Genomic DNA, 22558 nt, shown 5'->3' on the forward strand with positions numbered 1-22558 from the left:
CTTAGAGGGTCAAACCTTTTGAAGCTCCTGTAACACCAAGCACTCTAGAGTTACACTGGATTTCTGATTACTCTAGTTAAAAGTCTTTTATATATTAAATTATTAGCCCTTATCTTGTAAACCACAGCAGTAAATATTTGTGCCCTGTTTATAAAGACATAGCTCAGATATTGATGGCTTTGAGAGGTAGCAAATTCTCTAGTGGTTTTAGTATGCTCTCATGAAAATACTTGGTGCCAGAACCTATTACCTCTCCTATTTTCTCGAATAAAATTAAATTAGCACCTGGCTATGATGTCATAGGAAAAGAAGCTGTCTGGCATGGTCTCAATGAATACTTTTAGCAAGAGCTTAACTTTTCGATGACGATTTTCAATGCTTTTTAAGTGCAAGCTGCAGAATTACGCCACATGTGCAGTGGGGTTTTCACTGGTTGGACTGTCCATACGGATTGAGCTGCCATGGGCACAGCCAGCCAGCACTGGCGTGCAGCAAGGGCTGCCACCTGTGCCCCTCCACGGTGGGGCTGTCCCTGTGCCTGTGCCCACTGGGAGCAGAAAGCAGCCTGCCTTCCTCTCCTGCGTGCCCCTGCCCTGGCAGACAGGGTGAAGAGCACGTAGGGAGCAGCAGAGGAGTCTGGAAAACATCGCTGCAGGACTGCACACGCGCTGAGGGCTGCACAGCGCTGCTCTGCTCACACCAGCCCTGTCACCCAGAGCAGTCCTGTCACCCAGAGCAGTCCTGTCACCCAGAGCAGCTCACGCTAATTCTGCTGGCAGCAGCACATGCCAGTTAGGCACACGTGTGCGCACTCACACACGCTCGCTCACACACACACAACTCGCTTTCAGCAACATGCCTGACACAGCTTTCCTAATGTTGGCACAAGAGATTCCAGTAGCAGCGTGGTCGGCATCATTCCTCATCAGAGGAGCTGGAGGACAAGCCCCTGTCCCAGCCAGAGGCGGCTGGAGGGGACAGACACACAGGAGCTGACCTCTCAGGCTCCTCTCCAGCCCTATTATCTGCCATTTCCGCCCACTATTAATGAGCTACTTAGGATGCATATTTTTCGTGATTGCAAAACAATGGCAGAAGCCAGGGTAGGAAGGCTTGTCGTGAAAAATATTAAGTTCATATTGATCCCATGACTTGTGAAAAATAGTCTATTGTTCTTGTTCAAGTGAGTAGGTTATACTATTAAGAGGAGGCTGAATTAGAAATTTACTCCTAAATATGGACGGTTTGGTGATAAGCAGTCTGAACTGTAGCATACAACCAGCTGTGGATAGAGCAAAGCAAGCCTGGCCTGGAAAAGCATCAGAGGCTCCATGTACAGTAATTCGCCTACAGGTGTCCGTGTGTGGTTGCGTGGACGTATGAGATTGGATGGTCCCACCGAGATTAAGACATCAACAAAACCAAGCTTTTTTTTCTTTTTTTTTCTTTTTTTTTAAACCAATATTATCCATACAATACAATACAAGAGGAATTGACAATACAGTACAATTTTAAAAATTCTTAATACTTGGACAAGAAAATCCTTCTTTTATATTATCTCTTCAACTGTCATTGCTTCTTATCTCCTTTCTTTTTACTCTTTTATTGCCTTTCAAAATAGATTATTTCCCTGGAAGATCGAATTTACAATCTTCTGCTGATTGAAATGTTTAAGTAGAGATTGATGAAATAAAAATGAGGCAGTTTGTGCAGCTGTGAGTGTGCAGGTATCTTTCCACAGGATCTTTTATATCCCTCTCCATCTCACCCGTGGGATATACTTCCACCTTTTCACCTGCCAGAGCTGTGGGGTTTCTTTTCGTCCCCCCCTCCCCGCTCCCACCCCAGCTCCCTCCCCTTGTGTGACTCCTTAATTCAGGTGAAGATGTGATTTGGAGGTTTAGAATAAAGTGCGCCATCTGCTTAAAAAAAAAACCAAACCAGTAATAAAAAGAAGGGAATCCGAGTCATAGCTCCTTTCATCTTTTGTGAGGAAGACGGCAGAGTCCGAAAGGATCACCCTGCATGACTGAAAATACCAAAGTCCCCTACAGTTTGATATTGCTGTACACTGGGTAACAGACTAGCTTTAGATCAACTAAAGATCATGAGTAAGTTAAATGGAGCGTCTACTGTACAGGTGCGCGGGTGTGTGGAAGTCTGAATGCTGCGTTTATTTGTTCCAAACAGAAAAGAAAAAAGGATCGTGCTTGTTTACATGAGGCAAAGTGGCAGCATCAGTACATGTGACAAAGCATTGTGATGACATGGGTGAACCTTCAGAAAGCAAGGGTGATTAGAGGACATCTCTCGGAGGACCGACAACTACGCCACGGCAGTGGAGTTCACTGGGAGCATCGGGGCAGCTGCGTACAGAGAGAGGGGAGGGGGAGAGTAGGGACAGAGAGCGAGCGAGAGAGGAGGAGGAGGTACAAATACTTCGTGGTGACCTTGAGCAGGAGCCTAGAGGGGCAGATTATACATGAGGCTTGTCTTGCCAGAGAGAGTCCTCCCGGTTGGATCCCTTCATAGCCTGGTCTGGGCTTCGGGGATGTATATCTCAATGCTTTCGGCGCTCTCGGTAGCTGAGTTCTGGCGAACCGACGCAGCGCGCTTGGCAGCCATCAGCCGTTTCCGGGCCTCTTGACGCTGCGAGCTTTCCAGAGAGCGTTCTCGTATGAGTGGCACCTGACCTTTCGATGGCTTCTTTGGCACTGGAGGAGGGACCCTTCTCTCCTGATCAAAGCAGAAGGTTAATGGCATTATACAGCTTCTCAGGGAAAGGCGGGAAAAACTAGGATATAGCAGTAGTTAGAACACACATTTTACCTAAGGTTTGTTAGCTCTTATCTGCCTTTCTGTCTTCAGTCAACTGGCTTTTGTGCTCAAGGGTTCATAAACATGGGGCAAGGGCAAAGGGGAGGGGAGGGCCGGCCGCCGTGCTACTTCTCCTCGGGGACGGTGCTGCCAGGGCCGGGCCCCCCACCGCTACCTGCTTAGTGCCTGGGACTAGGAAAGAGACCGACCTCCCGCCACCGGGGCAGCCGGGAGGGAACGCTGCTCTCAGCAGAGGAACTCCGGAGAGCCTCAGCTCCCGGGCCGCCCTCTTCTATCCGTGCATAGCGCTAGGTGCTCCCGCAACACTGAGGTGCCATGGCTTTGGCGTTCCCAGATGCAGATGGGAGCTAGCTGTCTGCAGCTGGTGCATCAGAATAAGTAGGTTTTTTAAAAAACCACATATTTATGTATCTATTGCGTAGCAGTTTAGTGACTGCTCAAAAATCCCACGCTCAGGGTCTCACTGTGCAAGCTCATAAACTCTGGCCTTGTGCTAAATAGGCATGAAGCTACATTCAGCTAGAAATAGAAAATCTGGTAGGAAGAATTTAAAAACTGTTAAGAGAACGTGCATTAATCATCATGATGGCAGCTAGCTCCAGATATGTGACCAACAAGGAGGGCTTTTATGTATATCCTGGTGCATGTACACACACATACACATAAAAAAACAAAAAAAAAGAAAAAAAAACCCACCAAAAAAACCCAACCAAAAAAACCCCTCTGAGAAGGATCTCTCCCATAAAAGAAAAGTGTATTCAGAAATGAATTTCAGGCATCCACAAAGACTTTGTCAAGTTAATTAGATTGTCTTTTAAGTTACATCCCCTTCCAACTGTGAACACGGTCTCTGAGTGAAGGGATTTTATCACACTACAAAGGTCCCATTCTGCCCTTTCGTTTTCTCTCATGCTGCTCACAACAGCTTCCATGGCTCAAAATATAAAGGTGCTTAGTTACACTTATTCATACTTTGCTTTTTCTCTCCATCCAAGGATTAATCTATGCTGCTTAAAAAGGGCCCAGTGGCAAAGGCCAAAGACAAATATCAATTCCACAGAAAGTTTTTTCTTCCTTTTTTTTTAATGCTTTTTAAGAAAGGAGATGAACTGTTTCATCTAAAATCATAGACAAGTGCTGTTGAGACAGGAACACAGTGTAATTCTTTAAAATCTTTACCTTCCTACTGTAGGTCCCTTTCTTCAGCACTACTTAACTTCCTTTAACCTGTTATAGTCTTCTTTTTGTTAGAAACTCTTTGAAATGTTTTTCAGAAGCAAAGAAAAGGCACATTTTTTTCGAGGAAGGCTCTCATTTCTTACTGCTGCAATTGCAAACACTCAGCCTACCCACTTTACTGTAAAAGCTAATGAAAGACCATATACCAGCATTTCTGTGCATGCATGTTTGGCAGTTTTAACTTCCTTTTCTGATAGATACTGGAAAAAAAAAAAAAGAAGATAAGAAAGTGACTTGCCTTCAGTACCTTGGGCTAGGAAAACACATTCCCATTCATTCCCCTACAAAACACACTAGGTGTGCACAAATGGTGTGAACATGGCACTCCTAAGTCAGGAATGAATATTTAGTCTTGATTGGAGGAGGAGGAGGAGGAATAGTGCTACCAGCACTGCCTGTACAAGCTTCCTGCTGCAAGATTAATGGGGTTTGATATTATTATGATTATTTGTCCAAAAGAAAACACCACTTTGGTCATCGGCAGCCAGCTGACCGTAAGTTGAGGTAGCCAGGACTGCTGTCTGAGCCACTGTACCTGTAAATTGTGCTCCCCCTCCTTCTGGTGACCCTACCTGCTGGCTGTGTTCATTGCTATCAGACCAATCACAGCGGAAATTCAGCCACCAAATGACATACCTACAGCAGCAGGACATTAAACTGTTGGTTCCTCTAGGAATGAGTCTGTGCTCTAAGGATTTTCTGAAACATTTGTGTATTTTGGCTCACCCAAGCACTGTTTGTCTTGAGGTGGATAGTGAGGAGAAAAAAAAAAGGCGATGGTGCCAAATGAGAATGTAACGTGAAATGTGACTTACACTTGGATGTGATAGTTTTTCATGGTGACAGAAGAAGACTACATTTACCAAAAAAAAAAGAAAAAAAAAAAAGGAAAAAATCCCCACCAAAGCTCCAGATGATTTTTATGCTACCTCAGGTAAGCAACAATACCAGGAAAGGGAATGTGCTTGTGAAATCACCCATTTTAAAAAAGCCCAAAATAAATAAAAAACAAACAAATGGACAAAAAAATGTAATTTTTTCATGTAACATTTTGGAAGGCATATTTTTGATATTGCTGTTTGTAACCTGGCTACCAAAGTCAGCAATGGTTACAGTGCTTCCCTGTTTTTTTCAGTAACACAACCTAGAACTCTTGCTGTATGCAATAATATGAACCGTAAATGTGATTTATTTAATTTTAAGAATCAATATATAAGGCAGTTCCTTCCAACGATTGATCGTCTAATATGATTAAATGTAAAGCTTAACAAAGTACCACATTCCCATCATCCAATTCACAAAGACAGATTTGGTTTAAAAATATGCCTGAAACATATTACAGATAATATCCCAGATGATTATTATGTAAACATTGTTATTACAATGAAATTAATTTGATTTGAACTTCATTTCACATTTTTAACGTCAACGCTGTAACACAGAGGCCTATTTAATCTGTCCAGTATTTGTGCAGGGTTTTAAATGAAGCATACAAAATCTACAGTGTTCTACCTTCTTGTCATGAGGATCCATCTGTTTCCAATTATTGGCCTTTAACTGATGAAGTTCATCAAATTTCATACTAATATTTTCTATGGACAACTGCAGCATATCCCAAAACCCTGCTAAATCCTGGGAGGTCGGCCGTGGATGTGCATTAGGATTCTGTGTAACAGAAGAAAAAAACATGTTGGCTTTAGTACTTTTAATGTAAAGAATTCATGCAAATGGTTACAAATCTGGCTAGCAAAGCAGTTTGAGCAGATCCAAGAGATGGGTGAGACCCAGAGAGAGGAGCAAAGGAAAGCATTACCTACTGGTGGGTTTTGTTTCGAGGAAATCTGTCTCGGCGTTGAGCTGCTGTGCCCTGCAAACACCCACTCACCAAAGGCAGCAGACTAAGGGTAAAGGGCCCCGGTGGCAGGATCTGCCTAGGGAAGTTCCTGGGCACAACTGGTGGCAATCCTATCTGCACTGAAATGAACTGCCATCCTCATCTTCACTTTCATGAGGAAGGATTCCTCACCATGCTCACGCTTGTAAAAAAGAGCGATACTTGTGCAAACACTGTACAAACATTGATATACCAATGTTTCAACACTTTTTCTGCACTCCGAGAATGTAAGGTTTACAAAAATACACTAAGTAACATTTTCTCTTATAGACCTCAGGCCAATTTCTTTTTTTTTTTTTTTTGTTTATCAAGAATAACTTATGCTGGGTGAAAAGCTCAGAAGACTGCATGCAGAAGCACAGTAAACCCATTTTTACAGGCAGATTTTTGGGAAGAATGAAATTGAGACACAGGTGGGGAGCATTGCTTTGTGTGTGCAAACTCATAAGCCCAAGAGCATTCCTCGGAAGAGCATATCTGGACAGTCAGCATCTTCAACACAGCTTGGGCCAGACCCAATAAATCCTGTCCCTTCAGTGCACCCCAGTTCTGAACACTTTTTGCATGCAGTGGGCATACCCAAAACCTAATCCCTGCTCCACTGACAAGGCTTGTATGAGGGAAGGCTTTCTACAGGTGTCCCTATAAGCTGGCTCCCAGCGGAAACTGTTTAATTAAAATGAGATGTTGCATACACTCACTTCAAGCATGTTTTTTTTTTGCAAATGCTGAGGAGTTCCGAAACCAGTCAGCAAGGCTTTGTGGGTGCTGTGGCCTTGTCAGACTACACTGATGTATTGTTACTAATTTTGTTGTTAATAAATAAATTACTAGTGGCACCTTGCATGATGTTTTACATGGCTCAAGTTTTACTCAGCCTTTAGTTTTCTTCCTCTTCAGAAGCAATAAACCCAAAAGAGTCAGTTGGTTGCCTTATAAAATTTCTACTTGTGCTTTTCACAGTCACAGTGACAAAGGATTTTGGTAGGATGAGTATATCATGAAAGGTGCAATTATTGAAAACAATAAAGTATATCTTTTTAGAGTCATAAGGAGACCAGAGATTACACTTTGATTCCTAGTTTTTCAGTGCTTGACACTAGCAGGTTGCCCAGTTGTAGGCTGTTATTTGCACAAAGACGTGCAAGCAGAAGGCTTTTTCAGTTTTTATATTAAGAATTGGAAGTCTTATTAAGACAGAGCCAATTTCTGTTGCATTTTTCCACCGAGGCAGATTTTACTCTGGAGCTTGTTTCCCAGGAGCACCTGGGAAAGCCCAACTCAGGAGATTTCTGATGCACCCCCAAAGTCCTTAAGGTGCTTTACCCATCTGTGTGCCCATGAACTCAACAGTCAAGGGACAGATCCTTGCTCCTCTAAAGTCAGTAGCAGAGCCTCAGTGATTGTTCACCCAAAGCTTTTTGCCTTTATTTTAAGGGTCTCAAGCTATTGTAAAATTCATGCTGACTCTGACAAGTTTGAGTTACTCCCAAATTCATATCAAGGCCTTTGATGGAAAAATTGCCACGTTAGTCAGAAAATCAGTTTAGTTTATGTAGGATTATTCACAGGGCTAGTAAAAGACATACATTAGTATCTGGCAGAAAAATTACATACCAGGTTTTCTTCACAAAGTTCTCTGAACTGGTAAAATTTCTGAGCCATGAGAAGCTGGGCACTGCCCACTGCAGTTCGTATTTTCCCTAGAACTGAGAGAAAAAGAAGAGTAAGTCACAATGCTTTCTTTGCTGCAGGCCTATAAAAAGAGAGGAGAAAGCTGTGCAGCAGCCAGCTCTGGCTTTCAAAAGGTACGTTATCTTTTAGTCACAAAAAGAGAAAAGTTGCTAAGTCTAAGGTCAGATCTCCACGAGGCAAAAAATATGTAAAAGGTTGCTGCATCTTACTCTCATTCCTCCAGTAAGACCAGTTGTGACCAGTTGTAATGACAGTGTAAACATGGCTAATCAGAAGCCTCTGCAGGCTGTATAGAAAACTCACCAGAAATGTCACCACTTGTATCACCATGACCCAGGCTCAGGCTTTGAATACAAACCCAGCTCCCTGCACAAGGACACGCGGCTCTCAAACCCTGTTTGCTTCTCCACCTCACTTAGCAACTCAGGCCTCATTGTCAGTGTAGCTGAGTGTTGATCGACCAGAGCCCCAGAAAGGGGATGACTGTTTTACTGCAGCCGATGAATCTCATCCGGACTGTCTGAGTACTTTCCATGAGCACAACCCAAGGCTGCTTCTGCCTTTGAATTCAAATGCCCAGGAGTACTTCAGGGAGCAATGACACCCTGGCCTCTCCTCCTTGCTGCTGATTTGGAGGGAGGTATCAGAGTCCGAGCACAGCTGGCTGAGGACTCCTTTGTACAGACAGCTGGGTACTTATTGCCCCTTTGGGCTGACCCAGTGCTGTGAAGGGCTGCAGTGAACCAGAAGACAGCCCTTAGTAAATGCCTCTGAATAAAGCAGGAGCTCACACTGTTTTGGTTGCATTCAGACACTGGGATTTTACAGGGGTAGTTGGGAATACACTGCCCAAAACTGAGCCATGGACTGGTGCATTCAGGGGCTCTCTGGGGAGTTCTGGTCTGGGGGAGACTCTGTGTGTGTGTACCTGTACATGTTTGTGAATACACGTGTGTGTGTACCTTTGTGTGTGTGAAAAAAGAAGCAAGAATGCAGAAGCACAGCAAAAGGGCAGACATGGCCTCAGCTGCCTGTAAGACAGTGAATCCAGAAAACAGAGTGTGAATTTAGGGACTGCTGAGTGAAAAAAATGACGCTGTGAGAAAGAAAGCAGCTACCGATTTGTTTGAGATTTCCAATGCTCAGAAAAAACTCCAAAAATGTCTTTAAAAAAACAGGTTGGCATCGCAGATTTGTCTGACTCCTTCATTAATGTTCTCTCTCAGCTGAAACAACTTATTATGCCCAATTCTCTGGTTAACAAGCAATTAAACAACTAATTTAAATGAATTTTTAAAAGATATTACCACTTCCTTAATGAAAAACATGAATGGCAGCCACTGTGTCACAGCTCTTGCTGTCATTTCTACTTGGAGATATTCGTATTGTCCCAGCCCTTAAACAGACACAGCAACTTTTCTGTGACAAATTTACAGCCTGGTTATATGAGACAGGTGAAGGAAGAACAGGAGAAACAGACAGATGAAGTGGCCAGCTCAAGATGAGTGAATAGCTGGTAGAGCCTAGAAGAGATACTAGTCCTAAGCTGCCATCTTCTGCACCATCCCTTGGGCACAGTTTTTGCATGAAAGTTAAGACAGCATTAACAGAGCTCCCCTGGGAAAATATTGCTAAGTATTTTGATTTATCACGATGAAAAATCAATAAACAAACACATATATACATAAATACATGCTATAACCCCTTCTAACAAGATTTTTAGCATTTCATTGGTCCTGTGACTGGCTGCAGCGCTGGCTACCAGAATGCCACCCATGCAGCCCCTGGTAAGAGAAAGGCCTCTCCAAGGGTTTGAGTAGCTGCATGCTAAGCAGACTGGCACAAATGCTCGTGATAAACTGAAACTCGATACACACTTATATGAAATCTGTGTTCTCCTCCTTCAAGGCAAATGGTTTTTCCTTCACCAGCCTCAAAGCTCACTCCTCAAGGCTGTTGAAGGAAAAGTGGGATGTGGAGTTCATTTATACTTCAGACGTACAAAGGGGGGGAAAAAAAGGGGGAGGGAAGAGAGTCTTTTCACATTTTTTTTCCTAACATATAGGAGAGTGCTCTGTGAATACACACACAGAGCCCAGACTTTCATTTTGTTCCCAGAACTCAGCTCAGCACTGCCAGGAAATAGCCGTGAGCTGGAAGATTCACTAAGCAGAATATTTTCAGCATATTGCGCAGGGAGTTTTGCACACAACTCTAATTATTGTTAGCAAGGCTTGCGTGTCTAATTCTATGCGCACAGTGCTGAAAATGGACCCCTTGGTGTGTCTAGTCATTTATGCAACCCAATATGCAAACCACTCAACTGAAAGGACTTTTCAATAGTAGGAGGAGCTACTCTGAGAGCTTTCATGTGGTTCCCATTGTTATGAAAACTCTTCCCACTGAGTATATTTGGGAACAGCTGTCTCATCTGGAGTTAGGCCACTCTGACGCTTCCCAAGACTTGAGAAGAGGAGAAAAAAGTCTCTCAACTTCTTGGGATTAAAAAAAAAAGATAAAAAAAGGTGAGCTTTTCCTGGAAACTTGCACCAAATGATTTGGAAATCACATCCCAAGCATCAAGAAATGTATATACAACTTGTATGTAGGTAATGTGCCTCTTTCTTTTGGGGAAGAGGAGCTTAATATTCAGAGATCTCAACAGAGGGAAAAGGAAGTCCTTGTCCTTGGCTGCCTAGTGACTGGCTATTTGCCTAAAAACCATCATCCCAGCTGACTGTGGGATGCATGCTGATGCTGTTCTCTATTGTTGCCACTTCTGCTGTAGCTGTGGCTGTATCTAGTCAAGTGTCACTGATTCCTCGCCCCTCAAAAGCAAGGGGTCTGTTAATGTGCAACTGGTCAACAACCAGCTCTGTCACGGAAGTTAGGGGGGAAAAAAAGACAAAACACAAAGCATACAAAAAGCTGAAAGGAATGTCTCTAGAAGACACAAAGCCTTATCAATAGCCTAAGTTTTGTTTCCAAACCCACGTTGCTTTTAGTGTTTCAAGGCACAGTGCTCATTTTGCTTACTCAGTCAAAATCTCTGGTGCCCAACAGAAAGGCTAAGGTGTAATGAAAAATCAAAAGCAAAAATAGAGCAATAGATTTTCTTAGAAGAAAAGCCTGCAAGGTTTGAGGCCAAATACCAAGAAAATAAATGGAATTACAAAGATAATACTCAAAACAAATCAGAAAAGAATCAGAGAAATCTTTAACAGTAAGGGAGATGGGGTACAGGAGGAAAAACACAAATAAACATTCAAATTGATGTGTTCAGCTAATAGGATACAAAGAAAACATATAAAACCAAGCAACAAAAAATCCCAACCCATCAAGATGCAATCATAATGGATTTAAACACCTATATAATGTTATTCATATCTGTTTTCTGTTCCATACAGGACTATACAGCACACTCAGCACTGCTGGATCTGAATGCCTCCCAATAATGCATTAAGCAACGTTATTAACATCCATCATATGCTTTGCTGTCACCTCTTCCCCAGAGGGAGAAGTGTGTGTACTACAGTGCTTTGTTTTAATAGTTTGAATTTTTTCCTTTTTTTTTTTGTCTCCCATCTTGCTTTGACCTATCTTCCTTGTAAATCTGGTTCTCTCCTGTGACATTTCTTAAGACATGGACAATTATGTCTATTCTTTAAGAACTTATAGCTACTTTGATGGAATTCAGCTACTGTGGAATGCCTCCTCACTATTACTGATCTTATCTAGGAATCACAGATTATTATTCTAGGACAGACACATGACAGTGAATATCCTCGTGTCTTTAATCCCCCAACATGTTCTTCTTTTAAAACAGTCTTGAAAATAGACTTGGACTGTGTGCTGTTCAAGTAGTAAGTTCTTGCTTCTCTTAGTTCTAAGAATTGCATAGAACCTGTTTTGAAATTGTTGAGCTCTATGTGTTTCCCTCCTCTATGTCTTCATCAGAAAAGAAATAGGAAAACAACAAAATAAAAGAATTGTGAACACAAGCAAAAAAAAAATAGTTATTGTCATCTGCTCTAACTAGGAAGGTGACTGTGTGTGTAACAAGGATAACAAAATATAAGAAAATAACAAAACCCACCTGAAGTGATGTGAAAAGTAATCACATAGAGAAACCAGGGGAGTTTTGAGAAGGGACAGCACTATTTGGCCTTGAAACTCCAACTGATGTATTTGCATTTGAACTTTGACAGGCCCCAGGGTCTAACAAATGACAAAGGAGGCACTCCTGACTATCAAATGCCCTTAACGTGAAAACACCTGGTTGATAGGCAGGGCCCAAGGTAGGGAACAGAATACCGGGACTTGCTCATTGCCCCAGGAGCAAGTAGCAGGAACAATAGCTGAAATTACAGAGACACAGCCTGACATTTGAGTTGCAGATGTTGGCTGGGCACTATGCATATGAAGCAATCCTGCCACAGAGCTGTCACAATCCATTTCCAAGCCAGGATGGACCAGCATTTTAGCCTATTCATGTTGACAGAGCTACATTTAAATAACGCCAAGTATGACAAAAGCCAGGAAATTCAAACTTAAAGCGACTGCTCAGGTCTTAAGCTCAGCTGTTAAGGAGAAAACAGCCAAATGGAACAAACTAGGGAAGGAGCAGTCCTTTCTTTAAGTCATATATACTTACAGAAGTGATCTCACTGAAATTAATAGGGCTGTCTGCATGAGCAAATGCTTCTCATTTGGATTAAAGCAGTTTCCATGTGTTCTCTGACTTACTCGGCTTTTATTAGCACATTTAATGTTTTTTCCCTAACTAGATCGTTTCCTTGCTTGTGGATTTCACTTTTTGCCTTGCTAGCCTCTGGGCACTGGTAGGGCTTTCCTTGCTGGCTTTCCTTTGAGAAACCCTCCTGTATGGAGAAGTCCCTTCTGGGGACAAAAGAAAACCAGATCAAGAAAAGGATGAGTTGGGCATATGGCCAGAGGCACGTAGCCAGGGGGATTCCAGCAGGACTCGGCCACATGTCAGGCTGGTGACTATCCCTCTGCACGGCTGTCCCAGCCCACTGCAGGATGAGGCTGTCTCACTCCCCAGAACAGCAGAGGCCAGGATTGCTTGCAGAAGCCCTTCAGAGGAATGGCAAATGGTTTTCCATGCTTATGGCAGAGAGTGAGCTCATGGGTCTCTTTTTATTTTGCCATGCACAACTATTATGAAAAATGTACCTTTTCCTAAACTTTATTTTCTCGCATCTAACCTTTACTTTTTGTGTGGTTTTTTTTTTGAAACAATTGAAACAAACCAAAACAGCAGACAGTGTGTAAGCATTGCATAATTTGCCAGAACTGGATGAATTTGTAGTGGCTCTGGTCCCGAGCAGTGAGGTTCCTGCAGATTTGAGGTCAACCTTTATTCTCACACTAGCCCAGAGGGCTACTGTATACACGCAAGAGAGTTATAATGACAGGTCTTGTGAGAGCCTTGGTTTTCTGTTTTAGTTTTTACATGATTGGCCTGGCTTTTCTTGCCACTAAACCCACAATACACCTGACTTGTGGTGAATCAGGCCCGCTGTTTGCTTCTGATAGTTATCTTTACACCAAAGCCACAGTACAACCTCATGTGAAAGAGAAACTTCTGGAGGGGGGGCAGGGGAAGCTTTCTGGTTCTTCCAAGAAGGTCAATACAAACAGCAGCAAAAAAACCCTCCAAAGACAGGCCAAGGCCCTAGGAATATGTTCCTGTGCCCACCCCTGCTGGGAAAAAAAATGGTCAGAGCTGTGCAGGGAGTCAGGTCTGATGGTGCTAATTTTGTATGTAAATGGTGACAATAGAGGTCTGAGCCAAAAGTCACCAACAACTGTGGTAAGGCTCTGACTTTTTGAAATTTTACAGGGGAGAGGTAGGAGGAGCAAGCAGATGGTTGAGGAAAAAACAAAAAAAAAGTCAACAGTTGATTTCACTTGAGGCTTGATCCAAAGCGTCAATCAAGTCTCACAAGGTGTTTAGCCTCAGATGTGTAACATCTTTTCTTTTTTTATATGGGAGCCCTAGAGTTTGTAGCCAACTTCCCTGTAACGGCAAAATACACTGAAAATCACATCAAGTATGTTAGCTTAAAGTGTGATTGGTGTTCATCTGCCTGTCACACATGCTGCAGCTTTATCAGAAAATGATTTCAGATACAACCAGAATATACTATCCAATAAATAATTCATGGCGGAAGGGAAGCCACATTTCTCTCTATATTGGCATTTCATCGTGCAGCCGCTGAACCACAGCTTGTTTTTATACAGAGCAGCAGACTCCATTTCCCAGCTAGAAACATTCAATCCCATCTGGTAGATCCATTCCCAGCTAGATAATACCCTACGTATCTATGTAACATACAAGCTACTGTCAAACAGCAGCGAGCCGTCTCCCCGAGACAGCTGTTCCGCACAAGGGCCGCATTGTCTGGAGGAAGCGCGGATCGTTTTACGTGGAGCGCCGGGGGGGATGAGCCCTCTGTCAGCTGCCATGGCATCGAGAAAACCTCGCTCATCACACGTTCTCGTTATTTTGTTATCTGGCCAAACACATGCTGGGGATGTCAGGTTGGAAACAAAGGATGCATGTTTCATTAGGGAAAGCAAAGCAAACGCACCTCTTCTGCTCCTTTCCTCTCTCTCTTTAAAGTGTATAGATGTATGAAAAAGACGTTTTTCAGGGCAGGGTTTGTAACAACCAGGCTTTTGTTCCTGGCACTGCTGAGCGGGCAGAGTGGCCCCGGCCATATGCTTTTCCTTGGCACCAGGTAGAGCGGGACGTGCGGAGCCGCAGCAGAAAGCCCTGCACAGCCTCCGTGGGAGGCAGCTGCCACGTGCCACAGCAGCTGACAGCTCACACCGAAATAAGTACTGCAACAGTGCCTACCAAACCCAGGTGACCCTTCTCCTCCTGCCCTTTCCAGCGACTACAAGAAGCACCAGGACACGTGCCCGGTGTGCTGTGAGGGGGCATTGGGAATAGCCAGTCTAACCATTCCTTTATCTTCCCCATAACCGACCCCTCCCACTGATTGCCCAAAGAGCCCTTTAAAATCGTCTTATATCAAAGACACCAAGACATTGAGAGACAATTCTGTACAGATATGCATTTTCTGCATCTATCAGCCTTTTAAAATTCACTTCATGTTCTTTTCCTATGACTTTATTGGTGCACCAACTACCTTGGTGCACAAATAAAATATTTATAGGTTTTTCCAGTATTATGAGTTCATAGAATGACAGAATACTTGGGGTTAGAGAGGACTTTTAAAATCATCTAGTTTCAGCCCCATTGCCTTGGGCATGGACACCTTCCATTAGACCAGGTTGCCCAAAGCTCATCCATCTGGCCTTGAACCCTTCCAGGGATGGGGCATCCACAACTTCCCTGGGCAACGCCGTTCCAGTGCCTCACTACCCTCATCATAGAGTATGTTTTCCTTATGTCCTGTCTAAGTTGACTTATAAAAGACTTATCTAAGACTTATAAAAGTTGTGTGTTTCCTGTTTGTTATGTGCTCACACTTCTTTTCAATCTAAAATCTCATAGTTCACAAGGTTTATTTCTTCATACTACAGAAATTATTTTACTCTGATACATGTGCAAAGAGATTTTTGAATGCATTGATGATGTGAGTTAAAAATGAGATACAAAAATTCTAGAACTTGGGAAATCTGGATCTGCTTGTAACATCAAATCTTCCGTATATTTTCTTCAGAAGAAATTGTTAGCCTATTGTATAACAAAAATTTTATATAAATATAAAACCTTTACATAGGTTATCTTATACTTGCCATTAAATAAATTTCCAGTTGCTTACAATTTTGTCTAACTTTAACTATCTTTTCATTCAGTGGATTGAATGGAAAGTTCCAGCAGAAACAGCTTGTGCATTTCTAAGAATTTTTTTTCCAGTGTTAATTTCTTTCATAAATCAAAATCTTTACATTTCAGAAGAATTCAAACATCTCTCTTCTTGAGAGAAAAGGTTAAAAATTTTTAAGAAGCAATGCTGGAGCTGAAGTCCTTGCTTTGGTAGAAGCTAATTTGGGAGTTGGAAAAATATTACTTTTATATCCAGGAAAATATGCTTCGGCATGTCTAAATTATAAAATACTGAATTCTCTATAAGCAGCTGCTTCTTAGTGCTTCCCAGAAGCTCGCTTCTAAAACTTGAAACAACTTTATTTGCAAGGAGCATGTTCACAGATTTACCTCTGTCTCTAGTTGACAACTAGCAATAGTACTGTTCCTTGTAAGAGAAATACATGAAAAAACCCTTCTATTTTTACTGGGAGAAAAAAATCTGGACTGGGAAACACATGCTCAGCCCTTCTTCCCTAATTAGAGTAAATGAATAAGATGTGAACTAGTCAACCCTCAACACTTCTGAGTAATGAAGGTTTACCAGACAGTCCTGTTACCTTACGGGTAGGTTAATATTACTGACAGTAGTGACAACTGATATGTAGTTTCATGTGTGTGGTTTTTTATCACACAATATCAAGAGCTTCTATTATTGGGCTGGTCAAAGCAAATGAGAACTGCAAGTGAGATGTAGGAAGGCTGGAGAGGAGAAGAGAGAGAGAAAGGGGACAATTTGGAAGCATAACTGAAATCTCTTTCAGTAGGGAGAAACATCTAAATAGTCTTATGCCAATCGCCATCTGAAAAGGCAACTGCAATATGAATTTAATTAAAAGGAACTACAATCTGTAGTTAAACTTAAACTATATTCTAAAGTTTTGAGAAGTGATTTCAAACAGAAGAGTTAAGAAACATTAATACGACAAGATCCCTAACCACACTCTCTTAATTATCTGTTGGACTATGCAATCCCAAAAACGAATACCACTGGAGTTTCAGAAATGCTGAGCATTTGCATTCCCTGTCAGCTTTAATAAGGATTATGATATACATACATACAATCCTTTTGAGAATCACAACCATAACTTCATTAGCTAAGTAAGAAAGGGCACAATACAGAATTCACTGGAGTGAATTTGACCTATATTAAATACTTCTTTGCAGTTGCAATATTATTGTGTGTGGTTACTTACTGTCCTCAGGTAAGTTGTTTTCCCGTTCTTCTCTCTCCATCTGTTGGCACCAACCCTCCATACGATCTCTCTCTGCCTGAAGTAGCTTCAGAAACCAGTGGCCATCTCGTGGGCACACTGACCTTTGAACAGCTTCCAGAGGATCTTCAGTAATAGAGTCAATCCATGGGTCAGGAGGAGGTAAAATTGATGGATCAAAATCTGTCTCAAAGTCATCATCCACTGCACATGCATGGTAATGGTTTCCTGACCCTTGTATGCTAACAGTAGAGGTGCTTGCATCTCGGGAAAACTGTCTTGATATTTGTCCAGAACATGTATTGTCCTCTTGAGGGTCGATTATTTCAAAGTTCTCATGGAAATCCAGGTCTGCTTGCACAGCTGTTGTTACACTATTAGATCGTGTAAACCTGCGAAAGCTTTGGAGAGCACAAACAGAAAATGTTTAGAAAGTTTTTTTCTAGGTAATTCGGCATGGAAGCTATTCCTAAGATTCTGCCACTCTTCCTAAGACTGGCAGTCACACCTCTCAGTGCTACACTCAGGTGTTTTTTTTTTCTTGAAACGATCAGCATTAGCAAACAAACAAGCATCTCTCTTTTTCCATGAAAACCCACTATTTATTGAGACAAGGACCTCTAATTGTTATGTGATTTAACAAAGCCAGAGGCCAGCCTGAGAGAGAGAGCTAAGAGTGCCAGTAGCTCCAGATTTTAGGTTACTGATTAATGAAAAGTTAAAGGAGCCCAATTTCCAGAAGTGGTTTATCTTTGAAATTTTAAAACTCACACCCCTTTGAAGTTACACATCCAAACTCACAAGCCACATTTAAAAATCATACATGTGAAATCAGTAAGGTACTAATACCAATGAGTCTACTATGTATGTAATATTATACATTCCATTTATACAAAAAAGTAATTTTTATTCAGATAAATATTTTTATTGCTTCTTCATGATTATTCGTCGTAATTTTATATCTGCCATCTCTCACAATTTTAGTGCCCATTGCTAGTGTCCAGACATTCTATTTTTCACATTTAACTTCAGTCTCCAAATGATCTCTTTTTCACCAAAGCTAGCACTCTCCTGTGTTACCCTCCTTGTGATGCTGCTCTCCTGTAGGCAGCTTCCTCTCACCTTGCAGAGTTCCCCTGTGTTGGGGCATCTGAGGGCAAAGGCACGAGCAGGGGAGAGAGGGGGTTTGGGGATTTGGGTTGGGTGGGTTTTCTTTATGTAAACAGCACTTTGGATTCTGCAGTCTGAGGCATCTGACTGAAAAGGCTGACAGGAGGAGCACAGAGAAGTGTAAGGAGTGAAAGACAAAGAATGAAGAATTTTGTTGCAGGAGATGGTAATGAGAGCCCATTTGATCAGCAGTGAATTGTGGAGGTATGAGTGGAAAACAAGTGAGGCAGGCTGCTGTCTTGCCCCATGATGAAAAAGAAGGTAGAACCATAAAGTAACCATGAATGTTCCTCAAATCAGTTATATTTAGGGTTCAAGATTAACAGCTGTGAACTGAATAGGGACACATTCCCATCTCTTCTTTTTGCAAATCCAGGATGCCTGTGCACTCATGCAGCCAGTAGTTAAGTCTCCAATTTGTTCTCAATCTCACATTTACACTTGAAACTAGTGTTAGGACCCATTACCCTGTGATATTTTGGCCGTTTTGCCATTGCTGGTTCTGTTTTTAGTTTGCACTCAAGCAGCAGTGAAAATGCTGAAGAGATGGAGGAACTGGATGCTGGGCACCATTTCACTTCCCTTCATTTATATTCCACCTTCCACTGAAGAGCAATAGCCAATTAGACAAGTACAACTGGCAGCAAAATTTCATCAAGTGTGTTTAGTCTGCAGCTGGTGAGGGAGCAGATGGAAGGATGCTGAGGGAGAATTTAATGTCCTATATACCTGGTGCATCCAGATAGCTCAGGAGGACTGTAGTAGACTTCAAGGGGGATTGTAATTGGTCCTGCTCATAGAGGAAATTAATGGCTGTTGATCTGGGGCTTTGAGTGGAGTAGAGCAAAGCAAAACTGGAGTTGAGAAAGGTCCTCCAATTAAAAAAAAAAAAAAAACGCCCATGATGTTAATTTGAGCCTTCTTCCTCTGCAGAAGAAGGCTCAAATTAAAATCTTAGCCATACCAGTCCCAGGAAAACTTTTGATAATAGATTGTGTGCATATTTTTTTAATAATCACAAGCATTTTAACACAGTGCCTGATGCTTGCAGTTCTTCTGTAACAGATGTTAAATGATACAAAAGTCATGGTTGTGCCACTGTAGTTGTGCATGATATGCACCAGCAAACTGAAAAATAAAGAGTGTGCAAAATCTTCAGCTTGGTAGTATTTATCCTTTGGAAAGCAGAGAAAAAGCATTTTGTTATGGACTGATACAGCAGAAGAAGTTAGAAAGGGAGGAAAAGGGTCACTGGGGAGGTGGAATCCCCTCCATAGGAGAAAAGGTTTAGAAAATATGGCTGAGGAAGACTATGAGAGATCTATGAAATTCTGACTAGGGGATGTTTCACCATTTCTCTGAGTACAATAACTGTGGCAGGAAGGCAGCCAGTTGCAAGGCTTAGAGATCTAATGAAAGGAAGTACTTCTTCACACAATGTGTGATTAAATTGCCACGGAATCCTGGAAAAAGCAAAGGTAAAAATAGGTTCAAAGAGAACTTGATCAAATTCACAGGAAGAGCCATTACACATCTCATATTTGGCTTAGAAAGTCCCTGAACAACAGAAGGCTAAATTGGGAAAGTCTACTGGGAGAATTACTGCTTAGTTCACTGACTTTATACACTCTCCCTTATCTTTTCCTAAGTATCTGCTATGGGCCCCTAGCAGAGAAAAGCTGTCATACTAGTATGAGTGATTAGAGAGACACTAGCATTAGGCTTACATTACACAGAAAATCTATTGTGAATCCAATCCATGTTAGTATTTTTCAGAAAATGCTTTAATTTGACCACCAACCTGACAAATCCCTTATCAGCACTGAGATATACAAACACACACACACACACACACACACACACACACACACAAAAAACATCTGTGCCCACACAGACACATGCTGACTGAGGATTTCTTTATAGTAATTTAGTCAGGGTTCACTGAGAGCCAAGGCATTAGTACACAGTGTACTTTTCCACACCTTCCATAGCTCTGGTGAGAAAAGCAAATGTCTTAGTCCAGGCTTGCTCTTCTCCATGTCCCTGCCTCCCTGTCACAGCCACCTTCTGCTTTCTCTGGTGCCCTAGACTCTGACACTCTTCTGTTTCAGATGACCACTTGTGTTTTCAGTTAACACCCTGGCTTTTCAGTGTTGGCCAAAATCCAAATGTGAAAGCATCAAAGTCTGCTTGACAGGAGGATGTATTGTTGGAGGCTCTACATTTCAAGGCTTTCTGGAGTGTGCTCTTACTGGATTCAGTATGAGCTAGCACCACCAAACCCAGACTCTGCTGAACAAATGAAATAGAATGACCTACTTTTTTGCCTTTGTTTTATCTATATAATAGTATGCTACAGGTTTGCATGACAGTTTCTTGGCACTGGATTATGTAACTTATCTGTCTTCAAAAGAAAAACAACTTGGCAATAGAATCAGTTCAAAATTAAAAAAATACTTCCAAGGAAATGTATTTTGAATAAAATGGAAATGTAGGAAGGCACTTACTATCTGCCTGCCTCCAACTCATCTATATAAAATGCCTAATAGATGGTAATTTTAGTCTCTGATACAGCTTCCTCACTCACTTCCAGGATGTTTTGCTCTTACAAAGTACCATTTGAGCCTTTTTTGCTTTGCTCTCAGTTAAAACTCCCTACTAGAGGAGAGCTGTTGAAGTTAATGATAAAGTTTTTGCTACTTCTACCATAAAAAACATTCACAACTTTACCTAAAAAAAAAATGGAAAAGGTTCAAAACAGAGGCTTGTTTCTTCTGCTTTCAGGCTTGGCCCTTTTGTACTCAGTTGTGCCCTGCAGGCACAAGGTGTAATAATTACATCTTCAGAGAACTACAGCAGATATCTGGCCTAGGGTGCAGAAAGCCATGAAACCTCAGACTGGATAAACCAGTATAGAGAACAACAGAATGGATGTGTTTTTGAACAACAACGTGGTCACTTGTTGGCATTCAACTCTCAGCTTCTAAGTCTTTGGCTTTCTTTTCCAAAACATGTTTGCAATTCAACTTAGATAATTCCTTTCTTAAAAAAACTTCAAACCCAAAATTCCAGAAAAGATCTGAATTTCAAACCAACTGATGCATGGTCAATCTCACAGGTATTTAGGTCAAACTCAGCCTTACTTTACCCACTGACTGTCCTCCTCCTTGGTGGTGGGCTTCTCTGCTAAGGTTGCAACTGCTGCCAGCAGAACAAAACAAACTGCAGAAGGAGTTAGCAGATAGGGTACTGTGTTTCTAATGGCAGGAACAATATTCCTGCTCCAACCCCATTCCTTGCAGCTGCTCATCTGTTCATCACATTGTTTTAAGCTGGTTGGTTTATTTGTTGTTTTTTTCCCAACTCTTGGCCTTTTCTTTGCAGAGAAGAGGTGCTGGCTGGAGCACTCAGCCTCCCTCCAGGGCTTGGTCTGGCGAGGGGGGGCTGTTGCCAACCAGCAGGGTGTGATCAGAAATTCATGGCCAATTCTGCCAAGGCCAGGCTTGCAGCAGCCCACCAGCTGGCTGGGAGCCACCAGGGCTGTGAGCATTCCCTCAGCTCACAGGCAGCTGTGGCCAGAGGAGATTGGCCCTGTCAGAGCCAGGACCTGCTTTGCCTTTTGTGGACCAGAGCAGGAGTTCCTCCTCCAAGCATGCACACGTTGGGAGGTGATGTGGGAAATGCGTCCCACCAGGATGGGACTGGCCAGAGGAATGGGTGTGGGTTGCAAGGGACATTTAAAGGTCATCTAGTCATCTGCCCTGCAATGGGCAGGGACATCTTCAACTAGATCAGGCTGCTCCAAGCCCTGTTCAGCCTGTCCTTGAATGTTTCTAGGGATGGGACACCTACAACCCTCAGAATTTCTCACTGGAATGGCTTCCACCACGGAGAACATAGACTGCCAGAAAATGCTGCTGAGAAAAGCCATGCAAGTAGTTCACAGAATCACAGAATATTCCTAGTTGCAAGGGACCCAAAAGGATCATCAAGTCCAACTCTTAACCCTGCACAGGACATCCCCCAATGTCATATCATGTAATTCCTGCTTAGCTTACCCAAAATACAGACTTGAAAGTTCTAAAGAGTACAGTGTTGAGAAGTTTGAGTTACAGTTAGGGAAGAACAACAAAACCTGAGTATTTTTTGTTGGACAGTAAGTAACCAATCCCAAAAACCTACAGGAAAAAAACAGAAAAATATGAGTTTTTATAGTAACAAAATCCAAGAATGTGAGGCGTTTTTTTTCCTGGAAGAGATAGGGGTTTTGTTTGATTGTTTGCTTTATGTTACCATATTGCTATTTCAAATGATTCCACTTTATACCATATCAAGAGGTGTGCGGTGGTAGGATGGACTTTGTGTATCTTGTGGTAAGACACACTTTTGTGCATCAAGATATGGGGGCACCTTCCTTGGTGCCCCAGAAACCAGAGAAGAGGGAGAACGACCATCTTTCTACTGCAATCTCCTATGGCAGTGTTCTTCCTTTAGAAACTACCATTGTTTCAGTATTCAAAAATTCTTGTGATGGCAAATCAGGTACAATTACCGGCTGATGGTACATATAGAAGGATGAGTGAGACCATTTTGGAGGTGAGAATGTAATAGGAGGAGATCTTGGGGCAGGCAAGATAAATTGCA

General features: G+C 42.2%; 1 protein-coding gene across 1 annotated transcript in view; it reads right to left on the bottom strand.

The window, feature by feature from the left end:
- Window positions 1–2526: 2526 nt before the first annotated feature.
- Window positions 2527–22558, bottom strand: part of DLGAP1 (DLG associated protein 1) — a gene marked incomplete at both ends in the record, with an annotated part of 134530 nt that continues 114498 nt past the window's right edge. The window contains 4 exons of the mRNA XM_084208379.1: window positions 2527–2736; window positions 5590–5742; window positions 7589–7680; window positions 16727–17145. Of these exons, the coding sequence (XP_084064505.1) occupies window positions 2527–2736; window positions 5590–5742; window positions 7589–7680; window positions 16727–17145 (874 nt within the window). The remainder of the gene's footprint in view (window positions 2737–5589; window positions 5743–7588; window positions 7681–16726; window positions 17146–22558) is intronic.

This window comes from Fringilla coelebs (assembly GCF_963513975.1).
Source record: "Fringilla coelebs genome assembly, chromosome: 1".
In the NCBI taxonomy this organism is placed as follows: domain Eukaryota; kingdom Metazoa; phylum Chordata; class Aves; order Passeriformes; family Fringillidae; genus Fringilla; species Fringilla coelebs.